Source organism: Perna viridis, chromosome 2 (genome assembly GCF_037379345.1).
Source record: "Perna viridis isolate PV_CMFRI_1.1 ecotype Kerala chromosome 2, ASM3737934v1, whole genome shotgun sequence".
Taxonomy (NCBI): Eukaryota; Metazoa; Mollusca; class Bivalvia; order Mytilida; family Mytilidae; genus Perna; species Perna viridis.
The window spans coordinates 56,910,998-56,924,221 of NC_142446.1; the positions used below are offsets into that span (position 1 = coordinate 56,910,998).

Genomic DNA, 13,224 nt, shown 5'->3' on the forward strand with positions numbered 1-13,224 from the left:
TTGCTTTAACTTAAGAAAAATAAAGAAACAGAGTTCGGTAGCAGTTTTCTCAAATACATGTATCACTAAACCTGTTTGAGATGGCATGTAGGACATACATTAACTAGAGGCTTTAAAGAGCCCGAAGCGCTCACCTTGAGAACTTGAAATCATGTGTATATCATTTGATCATTTAAACATAAGGTTTTAAGAGTTGCCTATACTTATATCTTTCCTGCAATCCCCTGAACCACCTTAGCCATGTAAAGGTAGATGCAGGCAATAATATGTTTTCCTGTAGGGTTTCAATGGTAACTTCAGAGTGGCAACAGTCACCAGCTAAGCCAAGTGAGCCACACAAAAGGTATATCACTTGTAGAAGGCATTGAGGATATTAAACTTATAAAGTTTTAAAAAAATGGCAAAGGTAGTTTCAGAGGAGTTGATCTTTGAAACTTAGCCAATCAGAAGCTTAAATAGCCCCTGGCAGCCATCTTGTTTATTTAAGAGGAACCAAAACTGGTAGCTATCTTGTTTAATTAAGAGGAACCAAAATTTTATCACATGTCAATGTTGTCCCTTTCATTATTTCTGCCAAATTTAATCTCCATTGGACAAAATGTGTTTCCCCATAGGGTTTCAATGGCAACTTTAAGTGGCCACAGCCATCTACTGGGCCACCTGAGCCACTCAAATGTATATTAATTGTAGAAGGCATTAAGGTGATCATATAAAGTTTCAAAATCTTAGCATCTATGGTTTTAGAGGAGCTGATCTTTGAAAATTGGCCAATCAGAAGCTAGGATAGCCTCTGTCCATCTTGTATGAACAAATGGAACCAAAAGTATATATTTTGTAGAAGCTCTTGAATACATCATTTCTGCCAAACTAGGTTAAAGTTGGTCAAGGGATTTTCATGTAGTTGAGCAAAATGTGAAAAGTTTATGGTGGACAGATTATGTACAACAGATGATGCAAAGAGATGACATAAGCTGACTGGGACCTTTGGTCAAGGTGAGCTTACAATGTCTCCATGGTAATTGCAAAATAAACTAGCAATTTCAAAGAAGTCTCATGTAAAACTGAAGGACAACTGAATCAACAAATAAAGAACAGCTTTAGAAAATGATATGGTATGGCCCATTGCGCAACAAAGGTCAGAAAACTAACACCATCACTGTAATCTCTTATTGGCCAATGATAAACCTCTGTAACATATAAATCTATACAAACTGTACAAAAAAAAAGGAGACCAAATACTGTGAAAGTACTTTAATTCGTGGATACCTATTTTCATGGATTTGAGAAATGACACAAGTTCGTTGATTCTTGAATTTGTGGTTTTGAGGTTTTCAGTATATATTTCAATGGAAATCTCCTTTTCGTTGGGAACCAAATTTCGTGGTTTGGTCTACCCATGAAAACCATGAAAATTGGTACCCCACAAACAATAATGCTTTCACAGGATTAATTCCATCCTTCTTCAAGTGAAGTTAACTGTCTATGGTCAACAATAACAATGACAATGCCATAACATTATAGGACAACAATTTTTCTTGTTTGTGCAAGAAGTATATCACACCATACAACATGCAAATAAATCAAAGTAGGAAGTAAAAATTTTGCAGGTATTCATTTTCCTACTTTAGGATAGCAATTCAATATCTCTGCTATTTATTTCTGTGACTTACAACTCTGTTTAACATGCATTCCTATATGAATGGACTTATTCGCTGTGACCCATTTTTGCAATTGTTCTTTGCTATCAAAATAAGCAAAAATTTAGTTGGTTTACAGTAACAGAAGAGAAATAAATATTTTTTTGAAAAAAAAAATGATCAAAGCAAAGAAAATTTTTCAATAATTTTTTTTTTCAAACATTTTGGCACTTTCCCTACACCACTGTTAAATCCATTTAACAAAGAAAAGGAGAAAAATTGTAATCCTCATTGCACATCTTCATATGATGTTCAACCTTCTCACAAAATTTAATTCAAATCCCTTGAGAAACAAGGCTTTTTATGTGTAAAACCCAAAAGTTGGATTATCTCCCTTTGGAGTTCTCCATTTGAAGCTATATTCCTTCATGTATACTTACATATGAAGCCCAACATTGTTATAAAATTTTATCAAACCCATTGAGTGGTTTAGGGGAAGTTTATGAACAGATGAACAGACAGACAGACTGATGGGGTGATTCCTATACAACCACCAGATTCTGTTTTCTGGAGTATACAAAATCACCTTCTTTTACAGGGTTTTAACTTAAAACTTTGGCCCTGGTAGCCTGCAGGTTCAATTTGTATAGCTCTTTACAATCATAGTAGAAATTTTAATAGCCCATACCAAATTTGAGGGGCAATTTGTGAGTGGGCCTCTACCCTATTTTACGAAAGGACAATAACATCAAGATATCTAACTGCTTAATAAAGAAATGGTAAAATAAAAAAAAAAAACATTAATGACAATAATATGATTGTCTTCATGCTGAAATAAGTAAATATTGTGATCATTGTGGTCTTTTTTATGACAGCTTATTACAATGTTTGAATTACTTTTCAATGAAAAGGGAATTACACCTTAATTAATTTTGAAAAAGAGGCTTACAAGTCATATTAAATACATACATGGCAAAGGATGATAGCATTTTGTGTTCTAAGTTTGGTAACTTAAGGATCAGGTGGTAGTCCTTCGTAATGAGAAGATTAGCAAATTAATTATTTCTTGCAGTAAGAGATAACATTAATGTATCGTTATTGAAAAGGATGAAAATTTACGTGTTTAAGCAGCTTTCACATGACATCATGATGAAGACCAATAATTAAAGGGTTATTTCAACAATACTAAAAATCTCCATGATTGGACTCAAGAACAAAAGTCTATCATCATGAAAATCATTTTGTTGAGGATTGAAATTGTGTAATGAGCTGTATATGCACAGCTAATTGAAGTTGAACACAATGATGACAAAATGGTTGGAAAAAAGACACCATAATTAAATCCATGTTAGGCCAAAAAATAATATGCCTGTTTGCTGCTACCCTTCCTACTATAGTTTTCTGTGCCTACCCTAAACATTTTACAGCCATTTTGACTCAAGCACTGTTAAAGTCTTGATTTTTCCCCAGTAACTCAATGTAAAATTTTTTGGAAAAATAATATAATTTCCCTACCTATCGACCCCATTTTTTTCTTGCTGTAGCAGGAAACAAGACTATTATTTTTTTGGCCTTAACAGGATGTTAACAAGGCTCAAAATATCCCTTGCACTGCAAAACGTAGTGAAAAATAGAAATACTGTGAGCAAGTTCACAACAAGGATACTCTCTGCTTCAAATGGAGTTAAACATAAATGTAAAAACATTATGTTCAATTTAATTACATTCCTTCTTGCATATCTTTTAAATGATGTACAGCCTCCCTAAAATAAATCTTCAAAATCCCTTGTGTGATTTCAAAGAAGTTGGGCCTACGAGAAATGTGAACAGACAGACAGACACTGTCAATTCTAAATAGAGATATTCTACTGTATTTTTTTTAAATTCTAGGAAATATACTTGACTTTTAAGGATCAAATTACAAAATCAGAATTCAAAACCTAAAATCCATGGGGACAAAAATTGAAATAAAAATGATTGCTTTTTTTTCGCAATGGTATCAAATTCTGAATACCAAATCACATACATTCCTAGTATATTTTATAAAATTTCTTAGTCGTTACTCATTCATATGACATCAAAATAATTTGTTATTTTTCAATTCAAGAATATATATTTAGGACATGTGAACTATTTATAAAAATTCATCCTATTAAAAAATAAAAAAATATTGAAGAAAGAAAAATTTATCCCAAAGACAAATGCTAAAAATTCAATTACCAGTACATTTAAACACACCTGATATGAAAATAATATTAACTTCCAATATTTTTACATTTTGGATATACCGAGTATTTAAAGAAAATAGACCGAGGAGGCCAGGAGATTATAAAGTGAAACATCAGATAACAATTAAAAGACAAAATTTATTGACAAAGTTAGAAAAACAAGTATATTTTAAAATGACTCTATTTATGATCTCAAGATAAGGTTGGGTGAATAGAACTCCACTATAGTACAATACTAATCAACTTGTGGTCGACACTTTATGCCACTTTTCGGGGATTATTGCTGAATCAAGTTATTTTAGGACCTCCTGAAAAATTATCTGTCATAATAGAAGTAAATGGACCTGACAATTGCCCATTCTTTGTTTGTATCAACAAAATTCCTCACAATATAAATACTCCAAATGGCTAATTACATTCTTTTAAATTAAAAAGAAATAACCCTACCAAACATTTACCTGTCAAGGTTTTCATTATTTTCATAATTCTTATCTTATTTTAGCCAAATATTGCTCCAGGCATTGCTTGAGAGAAACATCTTTTCATTAGAAATTTTTTGCGTGGGAATTTTAAAATCCGAGTAAGAAGGAAATTTACTCAAGATATAATTTTAGAATGAATGGTGAAAAGTGACACTTGATTTAGCGGAATATCTCCTAGTTAGTTTTTCCTTTCATCTGTGTCTTGTAGATGAAATTTGACACCTATTATTTCATATCAATATATATAGAAGACATGTATTTAATTGTCATCATCAATTCTCCAAAAATGTTCAAAATAAACAAAAGTATTGAAAAGGGACTTTGATATAATTACTTCATGCATTTCTTTAATTTGATTCAGGAAAGCACGATGGTGATATTAAGCAAGAAAAAAAATGATCAGATGTTACTTCTGATAGAATTTCATAAGCAAATTATATGAAGCCTGCCTTCATAGCTACCAAGGGCACAATAACAACATAGGCTCTCAAGACCAAATTAATCTCGAGAGGATTATTACAAAAATCAAACTTGTAGTCGTAAAAATTTTGTTGTTTTCAAACAGACACGAAATGATCATACATAATATTTTCCTTCCCTTAAGAGAAATAATACTTATTTAATTGGATATATTTTTTATTGGCTAGTTGCACAACTAAAGACATATATGCTAAAATCGTGCATAAATTTACACTGAGCCTGAGGCAGGCTAACTCAATCACGATATCACAATGGGTACTATAAATAAAATGGTTAGACTGAGAGCTGAATTAGTCGCTACCGGTGTAAACACCTTAACATGTTCATGGAAGAAAAACTTGACAGAAATTTTTATTAGAAAAGTTTTTTTTTTCATATAAAATTTCAACCACAATTTATCACCACATTGAAGATCTTTGTCTTTTAGATATGACTATGAAACTAGAATATATCTTACTGAAGAAGAAAGTTTAGACAATCTTGAATTTTCCAGGATTTAGATTTGATATTGATTATAGTCTCAAACTTTTGGGAAAAAGTTAAACCGTAATTTACATTTAATTTTCAATGCGAAGCCTATATACCTGTATCTCCGTTCAGTAAAAGAGAGATAAACAAAAGACAATGGTAGCCCCTCTTACCTTATTTCATAGGCCCTCTTGGAAACTATGCATATCAATATTAGAATGCTAGAATCCAGCATCCAATTCATGATGGCAGCAATTCTAGATAATTTTAAATCCCACTAAAACTTTTGATAGCCATCGTTCACAATGTTAGTATTTTCCACATTTGAAAATAACATAAGAATAATTTAAAGAAAAGTTCCAGATCTACAGCAATAACAGCACTATAATACCTTCCATGGCCATCATAGCTCGTAGCTCTCGATTCAGCAACTCGAAACGCTGTTCTAAATCATCCTCCTTTTCTCTGCAAGTAAACATGTAAAAATTCCATTTCTTACTGAACTTGAAACTCAAACCAAAGACCTTATGTTTGGTATTATATAGAAACTTTGCAGAAAAGCTGATTTCTTAACAAGAATTACCCTAATGGGTTTAACTCTAAAGATGATAATATTTTCACAATATACTTACAGGACTTACAAGTTTTCTCCTGGGATATTAAGGAAACTGATCCCGTCTTAAAACCTTAAAACCTCATCCCCAGCTTAAACAATCTACACAATTCTTTTTTTTGTTAGATGTAATGCTATTTGATGCTCTCCCCCTCTGATCTTTATTTTATTCATATAATAAGTTGAAGAAATTTATATAAATAAGAAAAGAAGCTAAAGAGATTTATAAGATTGTTAAATTGATGTGTCGAGAATGAATACAGCATAAGCACAAAAATCTCCTTATACTCTTACACTCATAAGGAGCTTGAAGTAATGTTTTAGATAAATCTTTAAACGACTTTGTGAAAATTTATTTTGTCAGAGTTGTTCTACTGAAAGGTTTCAGTCAGGGAAATATTTCATTTTTTTTAGTGGTTCTAATCTTTATTTATTACTCAGGGAGACATTTGCTAATTATTGAAAGATAAGGAATTACTTCATTCAGAAGAGACTAAAGTTCATTGGAGATTAGTTAATGTCTCAGAAACGAGAATATGGTTCATACATAACAAATCTGTCAATTTATTGTGATTCAGAAATCACTAGCTTGAAGGATTTACTACAACAAATAGACATGTATTTATTACTAGGGTTAATCTCTAAGTTTTTAATAAACTAAACATACATTTTTTGGCATAAATATTTTGGTAATGAAACATTTTATAAGAAATGATATTATGTTTTTTTTTTTTGCGATTTTCACAATCAATCTTCTTTCACACATTCTTCAAATCTAAGTATAAGGTTCTACAAAAAATATTCATGACTATTTAATTTTTGCATTAAAAGTCTTACTGCAAAAAAAAAAAACAGCAAAAATTGAATTGCTGTGAAAATTTTATAGATTACTAACTTTTTTTCATAGTGAAAATTATGTTATTGGTTAGAAGAGAAAACAAATGCAGTTAAGATATAATTTGAATACACTATTAATCGGTATGATAACCTAGTGTTTGTTCTTCATTTTTGAAAATATAACCAGAGCCAGCTTCATGAATAAAATCTGGATAAATAAACCCCCATATTCCAGTAAGACATAAATTTAAAGAAAAGTCATCAGAAAATCTTTGTTGCTGCTACTGAAAGTAAATAATTTTTATAGTAAAATGAGAATTTATAAACTCATAAAAATTTATGAGCAAGGTACATTTTACATGTACATGAAATTAAAAATTCCCTTTGATTGACGAGTAAAAAAAAATGACTTGACAATATTGTACTTAAAAACGGCTTAACGGATCATATATGGACAATTGATATAATTTTTTCCATATAAATGTTTAGTTGCATAACAGCCTAAATATTTGAAATATTCATTTCCAACCTACAAAAGAATTTAGGGCCATGAGCCAAGAAATTAAATTTATATTTTGTAATAATAAGGGATCAACTATTTTATATTTTGTAACAATAAGGGATCAACTATTTTAGACTCATTAGAAACTTCGACAAGAATAAAGAGACTTTAATCCTGAACTTAATTTTTATTGATAGAATATGTTTATAAAGTATGTATTACACAAAGGATTTAGAGCATTACAATAAAACATACAGTTAGGGCCGGTGAAGATTATAACAAGTAATATCTTGAAATATTGTTTATCTCTCAGATTAAAACACTTAAAAATTTATGAGACTAGTCAATATTTATTTGAAAATAACTTTTTAATGCTTTTTAATTTTAATATCTTACAAATGCAAACAAATATGAAACTGATCTACAACTTAAATCCAACTACAAAAGCGTAAGCCACCTAATAGATCCTTTGAGCTGATCTTATATCAGATTTGTGTATTACAGTGTCATCCTCTAATATAAACAGTAAGGAATAAAGGATCAAAATTAAATATTACCTACATTAAATAAATAAAGAATTAGGAATGCATTTTAGAGCTATGTCACCTCATTATATTGTACAGAGAAAATTAAAAGTTAAATGATTTTCTTAAATCTCGGTTGACAGTTTGTGTTTCTTCCCATGCCCAGTGCTATTTGCTCCTGCCAAAGGCTATTAGACTGAAAATTTTGCTCCTGGCAAGACTATTAGGCTGAAAATTTCACTCCGAGCAGGGCTATTGGACAGAAAATTTCACTCCTGGCTATTAGACTAAAAATATTGGCCTTCATTTCTTCTTATCATGTTTTATTTGTATTTTGTTCGATGTTTACCCTTTAAATGTGGCATTTTTTACTTGTCAAAAATTAATAGGCTATCATATATTGCTGGACATAGTTTCTAACCAAATAAGAATGTTTGTCTTAATTGTTTTATGATGAGATTTTAATATCCTTTTTAATGCTTCATGATTGTTTAAATGCTCTTGTCGTGATATGGCTCTGGTTGCCCGAACAGCATTAAAAAAAATAAAAACAATCAATCAATCAATCAATCTTAATCTATTTAATAAGTAGTTGTGCTTAAAAAAAATACCTTTCATTTAAGTCAGCATAACCATTCAATGCTGATACTTTTTGATTCAGTAACCAAATAATATTGTTATATATTTCAATATAAATATCATTTATTTCACAACTGGCACCCAACAATTTATACACCTCACAATTACTTGATAAAATTGTGTATTGGCAGTTCTTATTGTGCTGAGGTCCAGATGCTGTAGAGAAATGTCCAGGAAATCTTGATTGATTCTGTCAACAGATTTTCCTTACCTGAAGTAATTTGATAGGATTAATTTTCACTGCATAAATTTTTATTATATTTGACAAATTGGTCATAAGAAAAGGGAAGGTCAGGAGTACTATACAATGTTAATACCATTGGCATCAGATGGGAAATATAACTTCAGGTTTCATTTCAGATAAGTAGATCTTTGTCAAACAAGAAAGAAAAAAAAAGATGTTTTACAATATACAATATAATAATCATACATATACAATATAAAAATTATGAACGAAAAAGAAAATAACAAAATAGCTATTATAAAATTGCTAATAAAACTTTAGGATATATTGCTCATTTAACAGTTCAGCACTTCTGTATAAAACAATAAAGGATCTTAAATTAACCAAGTCTGCAGTCAATTTAAAAAAGTCATAAGTCATGCATCACAATGCTACTTCCTTATGTGAAGTCATTTTACATTTACAACTGCTTGTGAAATTGACACCTGGACCATTGGGTTTGTTTCCAACTTTCAGGTTTTTGCCTTGATATTACCATTTGTTCCCTTGGAATTCCTTTCTTTTGACTATTGCATGGAGTTACATGTATCAATTCGGCAATTTTGATATCATCTTTCATTCTGAAGGTATATATAAAGAAATTCCCACAGATTTGTTTCATTCAAATTATTTACATGAGAAATTTGCAGAAAGGGTCAACAGGAACTCAGATGTCTGAAATATTTACCGCAAGCAAAGTCAAGAGGCAGCCTATAACCCAATCAGGGTTTAAGAAAAATATTAAAGCATTGAATCATCAAGAAGAAATCTAAAGGCGTCCGAAAACATGTCTGATCTCTGCAGGGGTTCCAGGCGAAGAAAATGGACCCGGTAACTACAAAGTGTTGCCAACGGGTCGCAGGTCTTAAGTTTTAGAGACCTTTAAATTTGTAAAAGAGCCATATAAATGTTATGATGTAAGATCACAAATGACCTGTTTTGTCGAACTATAAGATTAAGTTCCAAATCCTCTTTGGAATAATCCCCCTTTTCTTCAAGGGTGTACCAGCCGTTTACTTCTTTCTTTAAAAATGAAAATACATAACTTTGTATTCAAAATATTTTAATTATGAATTTTAGTTTGAATAAAACATTACATTAAGTTTGATAGGAGAGATGAAACTTGGGATGAGAGATGTCCACCAGTACCAATTAAAATATCTCAAAACTTATCAGTATTATTTTTTTTTCATGGGAAGTTTATCAGATGTAACAGAAATATCAGCCATTCTTGACAACCAATTCTAAATTTAAGATAAGATAATTTCTAAAGCTCTTAAAATTTTTTAATCTCGTTGTAATAACAATTAATTTGCTTGACAACACAATTAGTCAATTATTATCTTACTAATATTGAGAAATACATGTATTTATTCCTAAATATTATACCTATGAAATTATTTATTATTTTTTTATTATAATTTGAAAAATTGAAAAAATAATATACAATAGACACACTGTGACACATCATTTTGTTTATATTAAATTTTAAAAATTTTTACAAAAATTAATAGAAAAAATTATGACTGTATCATAAAATTCAATTAATAATTTTTCCATTAGAGTAATTTTTTAACATGAATCTGACCCAGATATTCCAATAAAGTACACAAATTATTATCTTGATTGTTCCACTAACTAAATAAATTTGTCCAAATTCAATAGATATAGCCCTTGGTCACTTTCTAAAATTGAAATATTACAACAGGAAGACCAAATAAAATTAATGTACAATGCAGGAACGTATTATGCTAAACTTTCAACAGACAAACAAAACTGTGTCAATATTTTTTCAACTAAGAGAAATTCTATGTTTACATAAACAAAATTCAATGTTTGAACAAGCCATTTACCAATCTAATTAGGGGCCAAAACCAAGGCAGCTATTCTGATTTTTGGGAGGGGGAATGCAGGCTCATTGATCAAGTTAAATATTAACTGACCAACAATGTTTTCCGTCTTTTTGTTGGTTTAAACAATCACAATCTCATTTAACCCTTGAGTATGTAATCAACTCAACTCGAGCCATACCTAAATGGTGATGTATTTAACTAAGTGAAAGGGTCCATTTTCACAGTTATACAATTGGGTAAAAACATTTGCAGCTGTATTGACAACTCATTTAACAAGTGTCGTATTTACATTGGAATGGACAGTCCTAAATCAATAGTTTAAATTTTATTTTTCTTATTTAAAACTGTTGGAACAAAATACCACACAAATAGGAAGACTCTTTACTGGACTTTGGTACTAGAGGTAGTAGGGACTATACATATTTGGTCAATTTCAAGTGGATATAAGACTGTATAATTGGGAAAATTTCATTTAATAGTCCATCATACTTTATTGTATCTCAGATTCTTAGGGTAAAAGAACATTCCAACTATCTCCACATGTGGGAACTGAACCAATATTTAAACTGAAACGGCAATAACAAAAAAGTTTATACCATATAGCTGGTAATTTTCATGGGTTGCTTTAGCAACTGTCTAAAACACTAAAATGAATTCAACAAAATATTTTAATCAAGGCAATACTTCGAAGCTGCCAAAGTTAGAATTTTTTTGTATTTCTTTATGCTTAGAAATTTCAAAATTTTACACCTGCCAAAATAAAATGTATATGAAATTGATGATCCAGAGGATTTCTATACTAAATAACGCTTTCTATTTCATTTAAAAATATTTCTTATTAGTTCTCTTTCATCATCACAGCAAAATTTATCTTGCGAGTAGATCACTAAATGACGAATATTGCAGGCAACTTTTGATTAGAGTTCCTGTCGTCGATTTCACAAAAAGTTGTAAGTGTAAAGTTGATCTTAAGTAATGATGTCACAACCTAAAATGGCATTGTGATGTCATAGTTTACGATCAATTTCACACTTATGACTTTTTGTGTAATTGATGCCTGGCCCTTAAATTGACATTATTTACAGTCAAACCTGTATTTAAAGAACTTCCAAGAAAGACCAAAATCATGAATACATAAGACAGGTCTTTGTGTAAAAATTATTTTTTACAAAGGACACACTAAATAGGTATATTTTTATCATTGTCTTCTCAGTAAAGATAAGTCATTGATGAATACAGGTGGTCCCTAAGACAGATTTAACTGTGCTACAACAACTATATTCTGTATAAAGTATAAAGTTACATTTTACTACAGTGAAACCTGTCTAAACTGAACCCTGAATTAACATAAAACCTGTCTAAACCAGACACTTCCTTTACCTGAAAATCTGCCTAAATCAGACATTTTATTTACCTGAAAACCTGTCTTAACCAGACACTTTTTTAAACTGAAAACCTGTCTAAACCAGACACTTTTTTAAGTCCCTTTATATCAACTTTGAAAATTGAAAACCTGACTAAACTGAACATGTTTTAAAACCAGGTATTGGTTTAGACTGGTTTTGACAGTAGTTATTTTCATGAATGAATTAATACATGACAAAACCAAGGAATTCATTTTGATGATAATGCAATGTTTACTCCAATAAAATAATTTGTATGCTTCTGTAGTATAGGCAAAGGGTGTGTAGGACATGCTTTGTCAAAACATTTCAGTAGCACAGCCAGGGGATGGGGAAATCTAGAGTGGGAACTCCCCTTTTGTTGGAGAACTTTTTTTTAAAAAACTTTTTTAATGTCACGTAAAATTTGGGCAAAAATGAGCAAATAATAGTCTGAACCCCATTTTTTCCTGGACCTTTCAGGAAACCCCCTTTTCAAAATCTCTGGATCTTCCCCTGTATTTATCTAATGTAGACATAATAGTCAAATGCCCATTCCTTTGATTATTTTGCACTTCAAACAAATGACCAACATTAAAATTAAGAAAAGATGTGACATGTCAAGATTAATGTTATTGATGAAGGAGCTAAGTTTTCTTTTTTTCATCTGAAAACAATTTACCGTAATAAAACACTTTCTGGCAATAAACAAACAATATGGCAGTTTGATTTTCTTCGTGGCATGTGTGCCGCATTCAAATCACCATTACGGCAACCTGTTACTCCTCTGAGCTAAATGTATCAAACCAAAACACTAAATATCTCAATACTAATGACTTTCTGGGAGACATTATTAATTTCTAGACTATTATTACTCAATAGTAGATTGGAGGATAGTTTGCAAAGCCATAGGGTGGAGAAATTACAATAAGAAAAACGTGCTACATTTTTACATGTATATGATTTTTATATATAAATTGAAAGAAATGTGAAATCAATATAACGGTAATAAAAAAGGCAAATGAAGCATATGATTGCAGTAATAGGAGGAAATAGCAGGGGGTTAATTCATAATAAAAAATTACCTATTCATTTCTGTCTATGGCAAGGAAAAAAGGCCTTACCTCTAAACACTTTTAATGTAGGAGTGCAGAGTCAAATGCATTAATTCAAAACAAGATTGCTATTTGTAGTCATAAGTCCCTTGCCCATAAAGTCGACTTGTGAGTGCACACATACATAGACAGAAGTATTTCTATGTCCTCTATCCTGTTGTGGGACAAAAACTATTTTTACAGTAAAACCTGTCTAAACCAAACTATTTTGGTATATCAAAATTGGTTCAGATTAGACAGT

The 13,224-nt window shown here is 30.6% G+C and overlaps 1 protein-coding gene across 4 annotated transcripts in view; it reads right to left on the minus strand.

Annotated features, from left to right (window-relative positions):
- The window catches only part of LOC148626185 (EH domain-binding protein 1-like), a 70,566-nt gene that overhangs the window by 19,756 nt on the left and 37,586 nt on the right, over nt 1-13,224 (minus strand). For all 4 annotated transcript variants that reach the window (XM_088569953.1, XM_088569952.1, XM_088569951.1 and 1 more), the window contains one exon: nt 5,687-5,760. In XM_088569953.1, the coding sequence (XP_088426079.1) occupies nt 5,687-5,760 (74 nt within the window). The remainder of the gene's footprint in view (nt 1-5,686; nt 5,761-13,224) is intronic.